General features: G+C 43.0%; 1 protein-coding gene across 1 annotated transcript; it reads right to left on the reverse strand.

Annotated features, from left to right (window-relative positions):
- Positions 1-949: 949 nt before the first annotated feature.
- On the reverse strand, positions 950-18,933 carry inpp4aa (inositol polyphosphate-4-phosphatase type I Aa). The gene is made up of 24 exons (XM_023405346.2): positions 18,757-18,933; positions 12,631-12,907; positions 12,481-12,525; positions 11,588-11,706; positions 11,336-11,452; positions 11,136-11,215; positions 10,903-11,020; positions 10,547-10,637; positions 10,268-10,415; positions 9,314-9,444; positions 8,751-8,855; positions 8,529-8,637; positions 8,399-8,416; positions 8,091-8,277; positions 7,264-7,545; positions 7,021-7,168; positions 6,488-6,520; positions 5,664-5,836; positions 5,385-5,508; positions 3,959-4,226; positions 3,759-3,856; positions 3,544-3,656; positions 3,310-3,464; positions 950-3,229 (listed from the first exon to the last, which is right to left on the reverse strand). Exons 2-24 carry the CDS (start codon positions 12,728-12,730, stop codon positions 3,097-3,099), a joined length of 2,895 nt encoding a protein of 964 aa, XP_023261114.1. The 5' UTR covers positions 12,731-12,907; positions 18,757-18,933; the 3' UTR covers positions 950-3,096.
- Positions 18,934-19,543: the final 610 nt, after the last annotated feature.

Here is a 19,543-nt window from a genome sequence, read left to right on the forward strand (position 1 = left end):
AGCTCTCAGCGTGTAGACCGCAATTTAAGTCATTTTTAAGCAAGGGAGGATTATTCGTTATTTGTTTAATTGTTGCTCTGGGTGAGTTTTGAGAACTGTGCCATTGTTGTAGAGTGAGGAAGTGATACCTCTTTAACACTAGACAATCTGGCAAGACGCCATTTCCGGAAATGCCCTTAAAAGGAAACTCCTGAACAGAACATTTTCTTTTTTTCTGTCCTTTTCCTCAGTTTGTCTAAATGAACAAGCCCGTTTAATAAGACTACTTATCTTAATCTTGTTTTTTCAATGCGCTCTCATAATTTTCTATGCACTTTTATATTTCAAAATTTTGGAATACAGTTAAGAAAACCACCTCACTAAACCAACCAGCCAAATAAAAAGTACTCATCAGTCATCAGTCACTCTCCCAGAAAAATTCAGACGCATGGCTAGATGAATTTACTCAGGGTTTGTGGAGCAAAACTATTTTAATTATTTTGCCTGATGCACCTTTTTTTCCACAGAAGATATTTTAGAGTGTCACAGGAGGAAAAGCACAGGTGTAAATAATAGCTGCTTCAGTTTCAGGGACTTGCTGGCTCACAGTCATGTTTTACTGGTAAACTTGAGCCTCCTGATTAGTATGCTACACAGAGTCTGCTGACCTCATGTAATTCGCCACTGTCTGTGATAAGAGGTCTAATCAACCACAGTAAGTGGTAACACCTGTGTGGGTGAGCAGGGTCGTTTAGATAATTAGTCATTTCTGGTGCCACTTCAATTTCCATTTCCTAAACTTACGTGTAGTCATCCAAACTTCCATAAATCATATGAAAGCCTGGGTCCCTTGGAAAAGTCGGAGACATTTGCTTACTTTGCCAATTAGGTAATGAAACTTTGGTCAGGAGCTTCATTTGAGCTCGATTCACAAACCACAATGTCTCATGTAATTCACTGGCACACTACATTGGCATCGACAAGCTTTTATTCATTTTCCAGTTTCAGTTCATACCTCTGTGGGGGTGCATGTGTCTCCCAAGCTCCCCTGTCCAACCTGTGTGCACGTACAACTGATCAGAACAAGGTCATAACTTACTCAATAACAATGGATAAAACTAGAACAGCATTTGAGAACAGCAGCCATATCAACATAAATACCTGTAAGCAAAATAACATCTTTAAAATAAAATCCACTGTCTCTATAAGTTCTGTACAATAAGGTACATTGGAGCCTGTAGCTGGTAAACTGACAACAGAAGGGGTGTTGTTGATGGTCAGTACAATAATGCAATATGCATTACTTCACTTCAGTCTAAAAACATTTATCAAGTGCTCATTTGTACTCTTAACTGCAAAAGAATGCAACTGCAATAGTCGGCAGTAGGGTCTTGTTAATCTTCATGCAGGTTAAATTAATAAAGTTTTTATCTGCATAATTCAAGTGAGTGCTTTAAAACTGAAAACACACAATTAGAAGAAAATAAAAACCCAAGTTTGAAGGCCTAACGAACCATTACTGTGCTGCACACAACCTGCAGAAATGTCCTAAATATCTGTTTATGTCGATATGTCATGTTAGAATTACAGAATAATGTGATGCACCACTTCTCAAGCCCGCGATTAGTGAACCAGTTTCAGAAGAACCTCAGAAATCACGTCATTGTATTACAAATGCCTGTGAGTAGTGTCATATATGTAATAGATCTGTGCTTGTTGTAGAGAGAGATACTGTGTTGAATGTTTATGTGACTAAAGAAGAAAGATGAGAGACTGTGGGAGGGAGACAGCAGACAGCAGGTTAAAAGCACTGAAATAAATCGAATAAGTGATTTGACTTTAACAGTGCAGTGCGGTTTAGGTCCAGAGAAATATCTTAACAGGCAAAGACAAAGGTTTTGATAAAGCTGAGAGTCTGCTCTGTTGCCTTCTTTGGATTTAAAGCTACATTAGGCAGCTGTAGGCAAAACTACAAATGGCAGAAAGGAGGTTACATTGTTTTTATATCGTCTCTGATTTGGCTCGTTCTATAGGGCTGTTTGTAGAACTTGACAAAGAAGATCAAGGAAAGATATTTGGTGATCTCAGCATAGCCCCACTTTGTTATTTAGGCTGAGAATGAGTGAATTCTGCATCAACATTTTGCCTAATGTAGCCTTAAAGAATGAGGCTGGCGTTATTTTAGATCTTTTTTGTTGTAAACAAATGCCATGGAAAGAATAAAAAATAATATGCGTTAGTCTGCTTCTCAATGCTCTCTGACCTCTGTACCCTCTCAGGCTGATTGGTTCCTACTGAAGAATTAAACCTTAAAAACTAGTCCCCAAATATATTCTCATTTTTTCCTGCAATTTTCAGCTGGGCACTGTAGTTAATAAAAGTGTTGCTCAAACAGGGGTAAATTCTTTGGGGACTATTTTCATGGGTGGATTCATACACATTTGGTCTGCTGGTGAGTTTTTATTGCAGAAGGATGGTGGGACTGACTCAGCGTGCCAATGCAGGAATGTGGCTCATTGGTGTGTTTTTGAATAGGCAGTGGACAACAGTGGAGGTCTGTGGAACAGATGAGCTATATCAGGCTTTGGATAAACTTTTGGATAAATTCACTGTTGGTTTGCTCTCGCTTTGCATGGGATTTGTTGACAACAAGAAAAATATACACTATCACCCGCCTTATCCTGTAACTGACAAACTGATACCATCAAATAAAAGCAGCTTGGATATGTATAGATATATCTTATATCTAGGGAAGTTAAAATGACTGAAATCCAGAGTGGCCGCTCGCTTCCTGCTACTGCTGCTACTACTGGTGCAGCAGCCAACGGTGGTGTCTGCATACCGGCTACAACGTAACACAGAAAGCCATGTCTCTACTGTTTTTTGGCTGTGAAGTGGCTGTGAAAACTGTGTCGTTCTAGTACTACTGAGAGGAGAGAGGAAACTGCTATAAAACTATCTACAGTAGCACTGGCACTTGGACATTAATCATCTTAACAGTGACTAAGCACAAAACAAAGGGCTGTTGTTCCAGATAGTGTTGGTGTTTTTCTTTGTGTGGTGCCATCATCATTATCCCCTTCAGTCTTTTGGTTTCCTCCAGATAGAAGTGTCCGCTTAAGTCTCAACCTTCCCGTACGTCCCCTCAGGAGGGCGATATTGTCTGGGGAAGGCTTTGAGCTGAAGAGCGTTAAAGGCGTATTTACGACATCCCACATTCTTCATGGTGTTCTCTCTCCTGCAGCCCTCACTGTGGAGAAACAGAAGTGAAGCATCGGTTACTTCGGCAAATACATTACTTTTCTAAAGAGATTTGGTGCAGGGACTGACCTGCGCATACAGTCCAAAGCCTGGTAGAAGACTTGTGGGGCCAGGCCATGCTCCTGTTGCAGGATCTGACACTGCTCCAAGGTCAAAGACATGGCCGTGCGGTCCTTGGCGCTCTTACAGCTGGTGAAACGTACGCCGTTCAGGCGGCGACATGCCTTTAAGGTTTAGAGAAGGAGATTAGAAGAGAAAAAACAGAGCTTTTTAAATGTGAAAACAAATGAAAAGCAAGTTTACCTCAGCCGCCTGCCACAGAATCTCCACGTTCTTGTTTTTCTTGGCGTTCACATTCTGGCTCAGCAGTTTGAGCAGCTCAGGCAGACTGGTGGTGCTGCGGGAGCGAGGGAGGCCTGAGGAGGAAACAGAGGAGGAATGACGAGGTGAGTGAAACATGCAAAAGAAAAAAACATTTTTCTTTCTGATAATGGTGAGTTGTATGTACGCAGACTCACAGTCTTCTGGCAGGACTTCCTTAAACTGGTCGTAGTATGAGCTGAGGCGAGTCATGCTCTCAATGTTGATCACTTCTTGCAGTGACGTATCTCCAAACCTGGAAACATATACGATATTAGAGTTGAAGGAGGGAGGTGTTTTTTTCCACCCCAATTTTTCTGTCCTCAACCTTTCCTTTCCTCTCGTCTCAGTGACTCACTTCTCAGCCAGCGTCTGCTGTTCGTTGATCCCCACGTTGAACAGGACGGGCTGCACACGCAGCAGCATCCCGTTCTGAATCTCTCGTGGCAGCGTGTCAAACATCGCTCCGGGCATTGGAACCCTGACGTTGAAGCCGTTCCTGTTTCCTGTGATCACCGGCAACATGTCCGGGGCGAAACCTGAAGTTGCCTGGGTAACTTTAAAGGTGACGTTTCTCAGGTCCATCACTCCGACGCTCATATCCTCCAGCATGGCCAGCTCCTCCCCTTTAAGAAACAAGAAGTCAGCACAGAGGTTCATGATAATATAAACTCATACGGATATCTGTGGTAACAAATCAACATTTGCAACCGAAATTATATAATTTAGAAAAGTAACACAAAGGTTGTTTCCTTCCCTTTTCTTGTGTTCTCCCTCTGTCTTTCCCCCATCCCTCTGTGGGTTATTTGTCCCTGCATGTGTGTGTGTGTGTGTGTGTGGTGTGTGTGTGTGTGTGTGTGTGTGTGTGTGTGTGTGTGTGTGTGTGTGTGGAGCAGGGTGTGTTTGCCTGGTTCATCTCCCAACAACCCATCTGCACAGCTGAGTCTCATCATCTCATCCACATCAACACCACCCACGTCAGTATATAAACCCCGGCCAACTGTCTAGTTTATCTCAAGTCAGTTTTCCTCGTGTTTCTCTGGCCTCACGCTCACGCTCTGTTTTTCCTGCGTCTCGGACATCGCTACCTGCGACTCCTGCTGTCAAAGCCATGTCCAGCTGACTCCTCATCTGCTACCAGTTTGGTTTCCAGCTCCAGTCTGCCTGTCCTGCTCCACCACCACTGCCACCACCCAGCTCAGCTCCGCCCAGCCCCCGCTCCATCAAATCATCACTCAAACGCATTACTACCCCTTCATCCGAACTCATTTCCATATCTACAATGAATTACCCTTAAACTTCCACCTGCCTCTTGAGTTTGTGCAGTTTTGCTCTGCTGGAGAACTGATTATCACATTTAATGCAGATGGCACCAATTTATCGCCATTAAAAACAGCACTTTACAGTTTGGTTCATAACTCCTTGAACTGCTGAGCCATTCCAGTTTCTGCCTTTTTTTATTTTACAGCCCTTCTACAAATTTCACCTATAACTTTTCATCTTTACCAAATTTGATAAATGAAATATCTAACCAAATCTTTTGGAAAGTATTGTCTATTTCAACTATCCTGCCTTAAGTTCTAAATGGAGATTTAGACGCCACATATTAATATTTACTGCGAGCAGTCCTACTCATTTTGTGTGGCTTTTTATGTGTGGATGGTGCACCAGCAACACGATACGTTTAAACGTTCACAGGTTACTGGTCATGACTTGAATTTTTTTCTATCAGCGCTGATAAATTTCCAAACAAGTTTACATGCAGAGAAAAAGACTCAAGTTACCGTAGGTGCTGAGCAGGCCCTCGTACTGCACCAGTAAGCCGATGGTGTGTAGCTGCCTGAGGAAGCCTGAGTCACACAGACAGTTCCTCAGCTTGAGAATGAAGCCGCAGATCAGAGCTGTCAGCTGTAAGCAGCACAAGTCGAATCAGCACAGCGATGAACTGTCATGTTTTTGTGTCATATGACGCACGCTGTGTAATGACATGTTAATTCTCCCAAACTAAACACGTATGAAAGACAGAAGAGGTAGAAGGGGTGGGGGGGTAGAGGCCTACAGACCGTCTGGCAGAAGACAACATCGCGGCGGTACTGCAGGGTGAGGCTCATGGCGATGGTGGGGGCGCTGTCCTGCATCAGAAGAAACACCATGGCCTTCTTCGCTTTGTCACTCATCAGAGACACACAGTCTGTCAACGTGCTGAGGAGAGGATAGAGAGCGTCGCTCCACTCGCCTGCCGACACAGCACACGGGTTAAACACAGACTCACACACACACACACACACACACACACACACACACACACACACACACACAGGTACTGAAAATAAAAGGTTAAGTTCATCTACATTTAAAGATTTTCAAGTATTTAAAAGAACTGAAATCCAAATGTGTTAACAACATTTATTGATCAATTGATTGATTGACCAGTTAAATAGCTGTCACGTTTCCAGTTTTTCATACTCTTGTTTTAGAGCAATTGCCAGGTGGAAATTATGCTCTATTTTTCTCTTTCAATGTATTTATTTTCAAAAATATGAGAAAAATATGTAATATCATATCATATATTTGTCCTATTCTATATTTCATTTGACCTTATCACATATCAAGCATCCACGCCTGTGACCCCAACTTTGTGTTTTCATTTGTTTCTAAATTTAATTCTTCAACTCACGATCTTAAATTCCCGATATTCATTGTTATGAAATCATGCTTATATCCTTGAAAACTACAAAACAACAATTGTATTTGGACATGTGACTAATACATGACTTAATAATGCTGTATTTTAACATTTCAGACATTTTTTTATTGTAGTGGCTGTTTGGGTTTAATCCTCCTTCACAGCCACACACTGATTTATAAAGGAAAACGTTGCTCTCACCTGGGGACTTCTTTTCCACATCTGGGCTGCTTTCTACAAGTGAGACAAAGTTATATATAAAACATTTAAAAAAATTAGATAAAACAAAACAAACTTCACGTTGTACTTTCCACTAGACATTATATTTCTTGTATTTAAAACGGTTTTAAATACAAGAAATATAATGTGTAGTGGAACTGCTTCAGAAGCAGTTTGAAGTGATTGCCAGAATGAACCTACGGAAATGATCGACTGGACGGGAGAGGCATGCAGGCGTCTGGTGAGAGGATGACGATGATGACGGTTGCTGATTTTGCGGTGGACGTGAGACGACAGTGATGATAATAGAGGATGACGTGATGGTTGCGGTGATGATGATGTTGATGGAAAATCCTTGTTTTTATGCTTTAATCTTTGTACACAGGATTTGAGATCAGTACATGAATGCATGATTGTGCCTCATTCAAAGACGATGCTTCTTTCTGTGTGCGCGCGTGTGTGTGTGTGTGTGTGTATGTGTGTGTGTGTGTGTGTGTGTGTGTGTGTGTGTGTACCTTTCTTAGTGTTACTTGGCTGCTCGTTGGTGAGCAGGAACACATCCTCAGAGCTGCTGTCACTCTGGAGTTTGTCTCGCTGCAGCAGCCTGTCCACCCTCTGGATCACACACTCCAGGCTCTTGTCAACATTTAACCAAACCTTCTCCTGCACACAGACACGTTTTCCAAAATGAGTCCTATACAAAAAACAAACACACATGAACACAGACATGAAAGAGAGGCGGGCGGACTCTCTCTTACCCACTCCTCCTCGTGCAAATCTGCCTGCAAGGAGGCCCGCTTGTTTTTACTCCCCTCGCTGCCCTCTGGAGGAGCTCGGTGGCGAGAGGGTGAGGTGGCAGCGCGAGACGGAGAAGTCGGGTGACGAGACGGTGAGCGGGACGGGGAGCGAGAGGAGGGCGAGAGAGAGGAGGAGGATGGGGACGGGGTGCTTTGCCGAGCGAACTCCGGGCGGGCGGCCGCCAGGGCGACGATGGCCGTGGACAGCAGCTTGGAGTCGCACACGGTCACCAGCTGACGCGTCTGCGGGAGGAGAAGGGGGGACGATGGAGGGAGAGGGAGAAGACAAAGCTGTAAAAATGTTGTTTTATTGCAGGTAGGTGAAGTAGCTCTGAGCAAAGAATGCTCTTTAAAGTTCATAAACCATGACATTAAAAATTAGGGTGAAAACGCTTGAGATTACAATTTCATTTTCTGCTAGCTGCAGGTAAAGAGTTTCCTTTTTGTTAGTCGGGGGAAATGTATTTTTCTTTACACCGTAATACAACAAATATAATTAAAAACCGAATCAGTGGGACCATAAAATTTAAATGAAAGCGATTTATTAATTTTGGTCTGTGATTGTTTCTGTGACTCGGGGGTTTGCTGGCGATGCTGAATTGCAAATATACAGTTTTATCTGTTGTATCGTCTGTAGGAACGTGTTGTTCGTATCCACACAATAAGAGAAGCAGCTGATGGATCAGTGAGAGCCAGCAGGAGAGGAGAGAGTGAAAGAAAGAGGACACAGTGTCGTGAGATGAAACAGAGCAGAAACTTTCCCTCCAGCTCCTCTGAGTCTGTCTCACCTTCTCTGTCAGGATGGCCAGCGTCCTCTCCAGAGCGTTGGCTGAGCGATCTTTGGCAGCTCGTGACAGACGCTCGTTGTAGTAGCACACCTGCGTCTTCAGAGTGTTAATTTGACCAATCATCTCCTTCGCTTTCACGACATCCTGAGGCTGGTACGCCAGACCTTTAGGGCCAGAGCCAGCAGAGCTTTGGGTGTGACGGAGATAGAAAACAGAAAATAAACTGTGGAACAAGTGTGGTTTACACAGCAAAGAACAAACACACACACACAAACAAGCAACTTTTAAGACACTTCACGTAATCTCACCTCTCCTCCTCGTAAGTGCTGAATCACGAAAGGTGAAAAAAAAGAAAAAAAAAAGAGAAAGAGTAATGAAACACTTCACTTCAAATCCAACACCACCATGACACTCAAAGCACAAAAAGCCTGTACTCACTGCTTCCTCGCCTCCTCGAGCTTGTGCAGCAGATTTCGGAGGCCGCAGCCTTTAAAGCCTTGATGATGTGCTGCGGGAGCACCGATGGTCACAACATCATATGTCCGGTCTGGTTGGAGGACAGAGGACAATAATGATGATGAAGGGGATGGAATAAGATACTGGATAAACAGCGTTATTAAAGATTTGGACATGAATAAACGTGCCTGCACGAGCACCTACCATAACCAGACTCTCCCTGTACTCTCATCCTCTGGATGTGCAGGTTGGTGGGAATGAACTCCAACTTCCTCTCAGCTTTCAAGGTGCTCGATTTAAATGAAGGACCTGAGAGGGAACAGAGGTGATCTGTGTCTTTATATCATGGGGGAACAGACAAGTCCTGATGTGATTTTTATTTCTTTTTTTACATCACATTAAAATACATCAAGCTTTTTTATTTTTCAGTATTTCAACTTATTTTTTTGTCACTTTTGTTACTAAGTATTTCGTAGTGCACCTCCATGACTTTATGTGAATAGTGAGAGACAGACTGAAAAGAAGAGATGAATGGTCGATAACAGATTTTTTTCATTGGACCCTTTTATTTCTGACAAATGCTGTTATATTTTAAACTCAGAGTTTGTACAGCTTGCTTAACTATCTTGCAAACGAACACCCAAAAAATTTATAATGTTCCGATAAATTGATTATAATGATGAAAAAATTTGTTTCTCCATATTGCCCCGCCTTAGTTTTGGCATGTGCCTCGTTAAATGACATGATTCACAGTTTGTGGTTCTTACCTTTATATTCGTGCAGGTCACTTATGGTCTCCTGGTAGGTGAGGATGATGGTCTGGTACTGAGTGATGATCTGCCTCCTGAGGTTTTCCCAACATGGAGACAGCTCACCCAGTTCCTCCAGCTCGCACACCCTGTGCAGCACAAAGGCCGTTAATGATCAAGACATCCCGCTGATGCACTGATGATCTCACATCTCGTTTGTGCAACAATTAAGGTTTCTGCAATAAACACAACAGTTGAGCATTTCCAGCTCCTCATATTACATTACAATTACAGCCAGCCATTAAGAAAATGACCGTGGTGGGAGTTGTAACCATTATGTTGCTTTGACCATATGATGAAGATACTATAATAGAGCACACAAGGGATACTGTTCATGTCATTGAATAACACACCTTCCTCTTGATACATACATGCACTCATACAAAATGGTCCTAAAAGTCATGTCATACTTTTCTGATTACATTAGGGCTTAAAAACAAATGTACAGTCTGTACAGTAGTGTGTTGCTTAGCTTGCTACCATGCAAGCAGCTAGCAGTTTTGAGTTCAGTGTTTTGCCCGAGGACACTTTGACATGTGGGAAGAGAAGCTGGGGATCAAACCACCAACTGTGCGATTACTGAACAACCTGCTCTACCTTGTGAACCACAGCCGCCACCTGCCTCTTCAGGCTGCTAACTACTGTTCACACGAAACAATCTGAGGTGCGAGCATCACTTTGATTAAGCTGCTTGCATCTTATTTGCAGCCTGTGACAGGACTAGGCTGTGAAGGGCAGGACCATGGTTGAGGGTATGAGATGAGTTCAAGTCAAGCAGTTTTGTTAAGTCAAATTCAAAGGGGGGTACAAGAAAAAAATATAATTACATCATATATATAATTATAACACAATATTCTTGCACAACAAAAGTATAGTAGTAGTATATATAGTTTAACGATATTCAGTCGTTACCTGACAGCATCTTCCTCCAGGAGCAGTTTGACGAACTGTCGAGGAATGTGTAGGGAGAGCGCGCTCTCTGCCATCTGCTCCAGGATACGCAGGTGGTTGCCGTCCGTGGTGGGGAAACGGTACGTCCGCGACATGACACCTCCGAACACTGAAGCAGATAGAACGTGTTTTCGCAGGTGTGAATCGCTGTGACACAGCTGGCAATCCAGATGTCACCTGTGACTAAACACTGACACAGTCACAACAGGAGGATAAGATTTGGCTCATGTGGACACTCACCCGCCTTCAGCAGTGGATCTTTACACAGAGATGAAGACTTGGATTTAATACCCATGGATTCAGTCAGGCTTTCATCAACAGGGAGAACCATCTGAAACACACACACACGCACACACACACACACACACACACACACACACACACACACACACACACACACACACACACAAACCATGAAGTGTTTTGCGTCAACCCCGAATGCTCTGCAAGTTGTCGGGCGACCTATAACTGGCTATTTAGTAAATGAGCTCCACTGAATTGCTGGTCCAGTCAGGGAGACTGAGAGGAAATGACAGAAAGTTGAAATTATATTATAAACTTCATGTGAGATTCTGGGCTCTGCCTATGCCACTCACCCTTCCATTAACAGTGTCTCCTCTCTGTAATCTTGCAACAGGAGCTCTCTGCTCGCGCTTCTCCTCTATCTGCCAGGCAATGACGGTGATGTTGCCCACACGCTCATTCTCAGCTGACCTGGCACACGGAGACATCAAGTGAATTAAACCCTACATCCAGCATGCAATCAATTTCAATTTGTCATTTACAGAGGAAACTGGCTCCGTGTGTCACTGTATATTCTGCCTGTTACCTGAGAGCCAGGTGCAGTCTGTGGTGTTTGTCCTGCAGCAGCTCCTTCACCGAAAACATGGACGAACCAAGCATGTACATCTATCACATAAAAACACATACACACAAAGGATTGAAATAATAATCATTTCCTAACAGGGAATTTAAAGGCAGAGGAGTCAAGTGGTTTTGTAAGGAATTAGTACTGGGCTTTGGTCGTACCGTGCCCTGCGAGCGGTCCTTCACATCATAGACAGAAAGCTTGACCTGAGTCTGCTGAGTGATCAGAGAGTCCTGAAAGAACGCTATACTGCTCAGGAAGATAGGGTTACTGGTACCCTGTAGAAAAAAAGACAGAGAGAGAGAGAGAGAGAGAGAGAGAGAGAGAGAGAGAGAGAGAGGGAGGGATGAAACAGTTTTGAAGTCTCCAACATCAGGCAGGAAGGAAGGGCAAGCAAGTAAGCAATGGTGCACCTCAATGATTTCAGTCTGAGCATGCTTGGTCCAGAAGGCCTGGGGAGGGGTGGTGCAGCTGACGGCCACAAAGCTGGTTGGCTTACGATCCAGAGACGGAGTAACCAGTTCACTGCAGGCTGCAACACATAAACACAGGAAGAGATTACAAACTGTTGGATTTACTAGTGGGATGGTCACTAATCCTCGGCCATGGGGGGAATGTAATACAGTATTTCTGAGTTGTTAGTACTTGATGAGCATCAGTTGTTTACAGAAATGTTTTCATTGAATAAAAACTAAACACAAATGATACGACACGTACTTTAGCCACTGAGCCAATCACTGACGAGACACATCACCCTTCATCCATTAGAGCAGCATCAAATTTGTTGGATGATAAGTCTAAGTTTGTCACGAGCAACACTTTTACACATAGTCATTGGTTAATATTAGTGCCGTTGCTAATGTATTGATCAGTGGATCCAATCCAATTGGTCGATACAATTTCACTCACTGTAAAAAAAGGCTTAGAAAGTTCCTTTAACACCTGGGCACTTTAGTTTTTTTTTACCAAACATTACTCTAACAGTACACAGTGCATTTAGTGGGAACTATTTTTAGCCGTGGAATAATACACATTTGGTGGCACGGTGTGGCTCATTGCTGTGTTTAGAATTTGTTTTTCGACAACAACAGCACGACAATGGAGCGGAGACTTTGGACACTCAGACACTGTAATTACTGGAATCAATCTATTGTTGCTTTTGTTCTTTTCATGTGATTTGTGAGGTGTACAAGTAAGTTAAATATTTTGACCATTACCAATCATGCCACCTTGAAAGGAAGGACAGACATAGTTTGATCTACTTGTCATGTGCAGCAGTGTATCTACAGCTTCCTCCTCAACTTACCCACACTAAACTCCAGCACAGGCTCGTCTGGATCCTGACTGTTGCCTGCAGGATAGAGAGAAAGAGGCGAGGAGGCTCTTTTTTTAAATGCCCTGGTATTTCATCATGAGTGAAGTAAACGGGTTACCATGGTAGCAGTTACTTAGTTACCTGAGAGAGCCAGCCCCATCATCTCAGCTGAGAGATCAAACGTGTTGGCCCGGTAGACTGACCATGGCCGATGGCGGGGGCTGCGCTCCTTCCCGGACATGGTGGGTTCACGCGGGGGGGGGGAGGCTGGATTTCAGAGGAAAGAGGCTGTAGAGCAGAACGATGTCGAGCAGACGCAAACCCAGACGTCGTCCGTCACGTCAGTTCTTTGAGATGTGTGTACGTTGGTTTCCCTCGTGTGTTGATCTGAGCGGTCACACGCTTGTCAGAGAGATACCTGATAGAAAAACACAAGAAAAACAGTGAAAAGATCATCTGCTGTCCCCATGGAAACAGCTGAGATAGACTGATATTGCTGTCATCAAGATGGCAGCTGAGCTCAGAAAAATTTGCCAAAATTAGACAACTGCTTGTAATTAGTCCTTTAAAAGATGCTCACATAACTGTTTCGTATTTATAAGGTTAAAGTGAGAAATAACTTGTGTATGTTGGAAGTTTGCCATGATGCTCCGTTCTGATATGAACATCGTATGAAAGGTTGTGTAGCTGTTGGCGCTCGACTTGTTCCTTTCCCTCTGGGAAAATTTCTGTGGGGGGGGTGACTTTTCACACAGCATGTAAGATATGAAACACTGAATCTCTACACCTTCTATCTCGTGATGCTATTTGTGCTTGCTGATTACAAATTTCTACTTTTAGACAAACCAATGATACGCACCCATGCACAGACACACATAAAGATCAGTTGGATCAGGAAGATCGTCTACTCCAGACATGACAGAAAAAACTTGTCATAGCAAGGCAGTTATTTCACAGTTAGCTTCTCACACAGATTTCTGCCTAAACCAAACTTTAAACTAAGTATTTTATTGCCTTGACTTAAATTATTCTTAAGAGGGTCACCAACAGCATATAGAAAGGATGCATCATCTTGGGAACATGAATATCAACAGTGAATTTCGTGGAAATGTGAAGCCATTTTTTTTTGTGGAAAACTCGTTATGGATTCGTCCATAATAAACAGCACATTTTGACCAGTGATAGCGGTATGACACAAATGTCAGAGGTGCACAAAAAATCGCCAGGAATCATCTTCTGGGAGTCATGAATATAAATGCAAAACTTGATGGTAATCTGGCTTGTTGTTAGCAAGATGTGCAGCTCTGAAACAAACTGCTAGATTCACACGGTAAAAATCGCAGACCTTTACACTGATGTTTACATCCTACACATACCTGATGAGAAGTATAAACAATGCCTCGTTTACTGCAATCTGATAATGCTCTGTCACTCTCACTTAACCATTATATTTATTCCACCACGTACAGTCAGTACTTGTGGTGTAACTCATAATGAAACCGGCGGAGCGCTTGTCTGTCATGTTTGATATTCATTCTCTGAGCACAAGGTCATGTTGTCACCTCGCTGAATATGCACCTGCCAAAATTACATGCAACAGTGAGAGAAGGGAAACAAAGGCGGTGCCAAGTGTGCCAGCACAGGAGATTTGGCTCCGCTGAAACATTTATATCTTCTCTCGATTCATTTCCTCGCTCTGTTCCTGCTGTGTTTGAGTCTCTTTGGCCTCATCTAATTTCTCTTTATTGCTCTGACAGGAAGAGACAAAAGATGTACCCACTGCTGGGCCTTCACCTCTCCATGTCCCCAACTGTTAATTAGCATCTTCTGACTCTCAATAGATGCCTCTCAAATAACTTTCTCCGTGTCAAAGATAATGTTCCCGTCTATATTTTTGTCCCCACATTCTCCTCGTTCTCATTTTTCTCTCTGCAGTTTCTTGGTCTGGTATCAGTGGAGACCACAACATGCATATTTCAGCAAACAAAGAGAGGAAGAAATGTGAAAAAGGATGCAAAACACCTTAAATATAACATGAATCAAGGGCTTGGAGGACAGTACTGGGAGGTATATGTTTCATTAACATCACCGACGGCCTGTGTCATTCTCTGAACAAAGCACGGGAGAGGTGCAAAGACGAAGACACAGATGGAGACGTGAGCTGCAGCACTCATGCTTACAGCTGAGCATAAATATGAGCCACAGAACAGTGAGTGGAGGACAGAGACATGGAAGAGGGGGGGAAAAAAAGGACAAAACGATGCACAAACAAAATGTGAAAGGTTAAGAGGAAGAGAAAGGGATGCAGCAAGTGGTCTGATGACTAACCTGAACTGAAAACTGCTTCAAATTGCCCAGAGAGGTAAATGTTTAAATTTCCTGTGACATGTCAGACTCAGTTAACATTTCCGTTTGTGTGTGTGTGTGTGTGTGTGTGTGTGTGTGTATGTGTGTGTGTCACAAATATCCACTTGCCCTGGCTTAAAGTGATCAACTGGAATAAATGTCACTTCCTTTTGTTCAGCCTTAATAAACACAGACCTGGTAGACCGAGTATCATGGTGAGGCTGCCCCCCCCCCATTCCCTATGTTTTCTAGTGTGTGTGTGTGTGTGTGTGTGTGTGTCCTCTTGCTCTCAATCATCCCGTGCACCTGAAGCTTATCCAGTAATCCACACCTGCAGTATAGAGACCCTGGCTCTTCACTCTTTGCCAGATTGTTCCTCTCACCACTGCCGTAATAAGTTGTTTCAGTCTTTTAACTTTAGTTTCCTTGTATTTGCCTGAACCTTGTCTGAACCTGAACCTGAACCTGAGCTCTGCCTCCAGCCCTCCCTGCCTGTCCGCCTCGCCCAGCTCCTTGTCTGTTCGCCGGTCTAGTTATTCCCTAGTTTTCCTGCCTGCCCTGCTCCATGTCCCTCACCCTACCGGCTCCCGGGTCAAGATTCCTCCGCCTGTCCCGCTCCATCGTCCATTCTGGCTCCTGACATCTTTTAACGTCAAACCGAGAGGAATATCTGGTACTGTGAGTGACTTGTGTGTGGTTACACTGTTTATTGACTACTGCAATGACAAAGGGAGAACAACGCTGTGTGTGTGTGTCACTGTTCATTCATGTGTAATGACTTCTGCAACGGAGGTCTATTTTTACATGTGAATCTGTATTGACGTCACAAGCTGCACACAAATGAAAACGTCTCCCAGTAACACGTGTGTGCGCACACACACACACACACACACACACACACACACACACACACACACACACACACACACACACACAGAGATAACACTTAAAGTCATCTGTAAAAAATCCAGAGTGTGAGTGTGATAATCTTTGCCAGTTTAATCTCTGCTTTGGCAGCTTCAAGTGAGACCAAAACGGATGACAATTACAACATGGATGCTCCGCGTCATTAGGCTGTGAGGCAGTAACTGTCAGTGGGAGCTGTCTTTTCACATGCTGTAATCTCCACTGCCTGTGGCTCTGTGGGAAGCTCTCTAGGAAACCCACGGTGGATCTAATGCCAGGCGACAGGGAGCCACAGATCATCATCATTTCGCTCATCAGGTACATGCGCTCACACAAAACATCCAAGAGTGGAGCTCAAATAATTTGTCTAATAACCAATCAATCATCTGACAGAATTAATAAATGACCATTTTGCTAATTGTTTTATTGTTTAAGTCATCTATCAGGCAAAAATCTAAAACGGTCTCTGGTTCCAGCTTCTCAGATGAGAGGATTTACTGTTTTTCTCTCTTCTAAATGGTTAAAAACTGAATATCTTTGGATGAGTAGGGCTGCATATAACAACTATTCTTCATTTCTTCGTTTCTCCATTAATTAGTTTAATTGGTTGGCCTATAAATTCACAGAAAATAGAAAAAAAGTGCGCATCACAATTTTCTAAAGCCCAGTATGTTGTATTGTTCAGCCAACAGTCCAAAATAAGAAAATAATAATTTTACATTGATATAAAATAAAGAAAAGCAGAAGATCCTTACAACTATGAAGCTGGAACCAGAGACTGGCTGAAACTCTTGCATGAAAAATTACGTTTCACAAAATAGAAAATTCATTTTCTGTTGATTGACTGATTGATCGACAATCGTCTCAGCTCTACAACTAAATGTATTGCCATTGGTGATTTATCTGCTGACTATACACTCAATTAATCAATTAATTGTTTTGTCTATAGAAGATTCAGAAAACTGTATGATCATAACTCCCTAGAGGCCAAGGAGATGTTTTCAAAGTGCTTGTTTTATCCGACCAGTAATCCAAAACTAACCCTAACCCCAAAATACTCAATTTATAAAGATATAATACAAAGAAAATAAGCAAATTCTCACAAATGAGAATCTGGAACCAGAGAATCGCCTAGTTGCTATTCTTGCTTGAGAAGCGACTAACTGATTGTTCAAATAGTTGCTGATTAATTTTCTCACTATAGACAAATCAATTAATCGACAAATTCTTTCAGCCTTTCCTGGATGTAATGGATGTGGCTCTTGGCGACAATGTAAGCCCCATGACAGCACAACAACCGCACTGATGAAGTGCTGCTGAGCAAGAGGCTGAATTCTGACCAGCTCCACAGCTGCTGCTCTGTATGCGACCTCTGACCTCAATAACACTAAACAGGTCGGGGGGGTATTTTGGTTTTGCAGCTTTAAAGGAAGGGGGAAGACAGTGGATGTGGAAAGGAAACGAGAAGTGGTGACCAACAGGAGATTCAGGGGGTCCTCGTGGCAGACAGTCCTATGAGGCGGCGTGGAGATAAAAATGACCCAGTTAGTGAGGCAGGCGGCGCACAGCTGGCCCCCTGCAGACGCTGTCAGCACCGGCTGCACTGCAGTGGCTCTCTCTCAGACACCCTCTTCTTTAACTCATCTCCTCCTCGTACATTTAAATCTCTCCCAAATGCCTCATGTTCACCTTGTTCTGCTCTGTCATCAACCCTGTCCTTTTCCTCTTCCTTTTTTATTGTTGTTGCTCCAGCCATCTCCCTTCCTCTTGTCCCCCCATAACCCTGCTGTTCTTCTCAATTTCCATCTATTGATCCTGTTTCGGTCCAGAGCTGAGCCGAGCCGAACTTGAGTCTGATCTACAGTCGTCTACTGGAGGAAGAAACAGCTGCTGTCACCGTGGGCACATGGCTGTATTGTTAGCAGGAGACTGATCCACAAATTGCTCCCTGATCCGACTGATCAAAGAGGAGGAGAATATGCAGATGAGTTTACTCCCGAGTGGAGAACAATTATCCCCACACGCTACAGCAACTGGAAGTAACATCATGAACACATTAGAAAGACACCATGGATGATGACGACTATGATGATGACGAGCTCTTTTACAGTGAGTGGATCCTTGGGTATCAGGAGGAACATTCAGGGCTTCACATAAGAAAACACTGTGCAGATGTTCAATTTCTTCCTCAAAAATCTTCACTAGACATACACGCGCACACACACACACACACACACACACACACACACACACACACACACAGGTGCAAGAGGGAGAAAGACAAACAAGAGACAGCTAGAAGTGAATCATAGAGGAGCTCGGTGTATTTTGGTTCCTCCTCTGTTGTGAGAAGAGTGAAAACAGTGATTCAACAGATCTAAGCTAATCCTTCACGCTCTGTAGGGAGCATCAAAGAAGGCCTGCGATGGCGTGTCACGTTGCTTTATAAAGCAACACATCCGTTACTATTAGACGCATTAAAAAAAGACAAATGTGTAGCATATTGTTTCGTCACTGTCTTGGCTTTCTGTGCATGAAACTGGGTGTCATCCTGTCTGCTTGCCTGGCGGGGTGCGTGGAAATAAACAGGCAGAGGCCAGAGCTGTCCAATGGAAATCTATATCTATCTATTGTGATTATACTTCAGTGTGGATACATGTTTATTCACTGACACTCGGACAATAACAAATATTGCGTCATGATATCTGCTGATGCTCATTCACTGAGGCTGCTGCATGGTGCTGCAGGGTGTACACTATTCAAAACAGGCCACGTACATATATATATATATATATATATATATATATATATATTTATATATATACGAAAAAACCAAACAGCTAAATCGACAATTGAGATCCGTCTGTGGCTGTAAACATGTCTCATTCTGCTCTCTCTCTCTCTCTCTCTCTCTCAACGGCAGCATCCATCACAGTGAACAAACGCCCTCGATAAACCGTGAGACGATGATGACGATGGAGCGAAACACGGGGAATAAAAATGAACATCTCATACCGTGAAGAGAGAAGCGATGGTTTCTTTTCATATTGATGCGCATCCTGGTCGCATCCTGATCTCTCGCTCGACGACGTCTGCAGTTAAGACTCGCCCTGACTCCCTGTGACACAGCCCAACGTAATACCCGCAGGTCCGCCTGTGTCCGCCGGGGGGCGCTGCCTGCCTGGTCTGCAGGGACGCGACTGTACCACCACAAATAACCACAAGCTCACGTGCTGTTGTAAATGGATGGAGTAGTGTAAAGAGACGGTTGTAGATTGGTTAAATGAAACTTTTAATAAGTTAACAACATCTCTGTCAGCGCCTGGAATAAGGATAAAAAGTTAGGAATTTGTCTTTTGCAGCTTTTTAAAAAAAAAAATAGAGTGTCTATATTGTCAACAGTTTGTTGTTCATCATAAATATATCATTTTGAGATACTAGGGGGAAGGTTATTGAAATCTATCTATCTATCTATCTATCTATCTATCTATCTATCTATCTATCTACAGTATAAGAAAGGTCAAAATTGTTATGGAGCGATTACACATGATAAAAATAAGAATAGTCACTACAAGTCAAAATGATGAAATACTTAGTCAATATTTTGACTTAAAAAACTCAGAATTATGTCAAAAGTCTGAAATAATAGGTCAAAGTTATTAGATAAAGTTTGATTACATTAAAAGTTTTAGTAAAAAGTTGGAATTATGAAATAAAAAAATGCAAATAGAATCTAAATTATGGGTTACTAAGTCAAAAACCTTATGAAATCTAAAATCTTGTATAATATCTTAATATATCC

Source organism: Seriola lalandi, unplaced genomic scaffold (genome assembly GCF_002814215.2).
Source record: "Seriola lalandi dorsalis isolate HSWRI2012SDOR001 ecotype SW California unplaced genomic scaffold, Sedor1 jcf7180002054272, whole genome shotgun sequence".
Lineage (NCBI taxonomy): Eukaryota > Metazoa > Chordata > Actinopteri > Carangiformes > Carangidae > Seriola > Seriola lalandi.

What these genes read in the sequence shown, in the direction of transcription:
- inpp4aa (XM_023405346.2), bottom strand. Translation starts at nt 12,730, where the DNA reads ATGTCCGGGAAGGAGCGCAGCCCCCGCCATCGGCCATGGTCAGTCTAC. An exon ending in CTCAGACTGAAATCATTGAG is followed by an intron (nt 11,453 to 11,587) that starts GTGCACCATTGC and finishes TTTTTTCTACAG; the next exon opens with GGTACCAGTAACCCTATCTT. An exon ending in TGACCTGCACGAATATAAAG is followed by an intron (nt 8,856 to 9,313) that starts GTAAGAACCACA and finishes GTTCCCTCTCAG; the next exon opens with GTCCTTCATTTAAATCGAGC.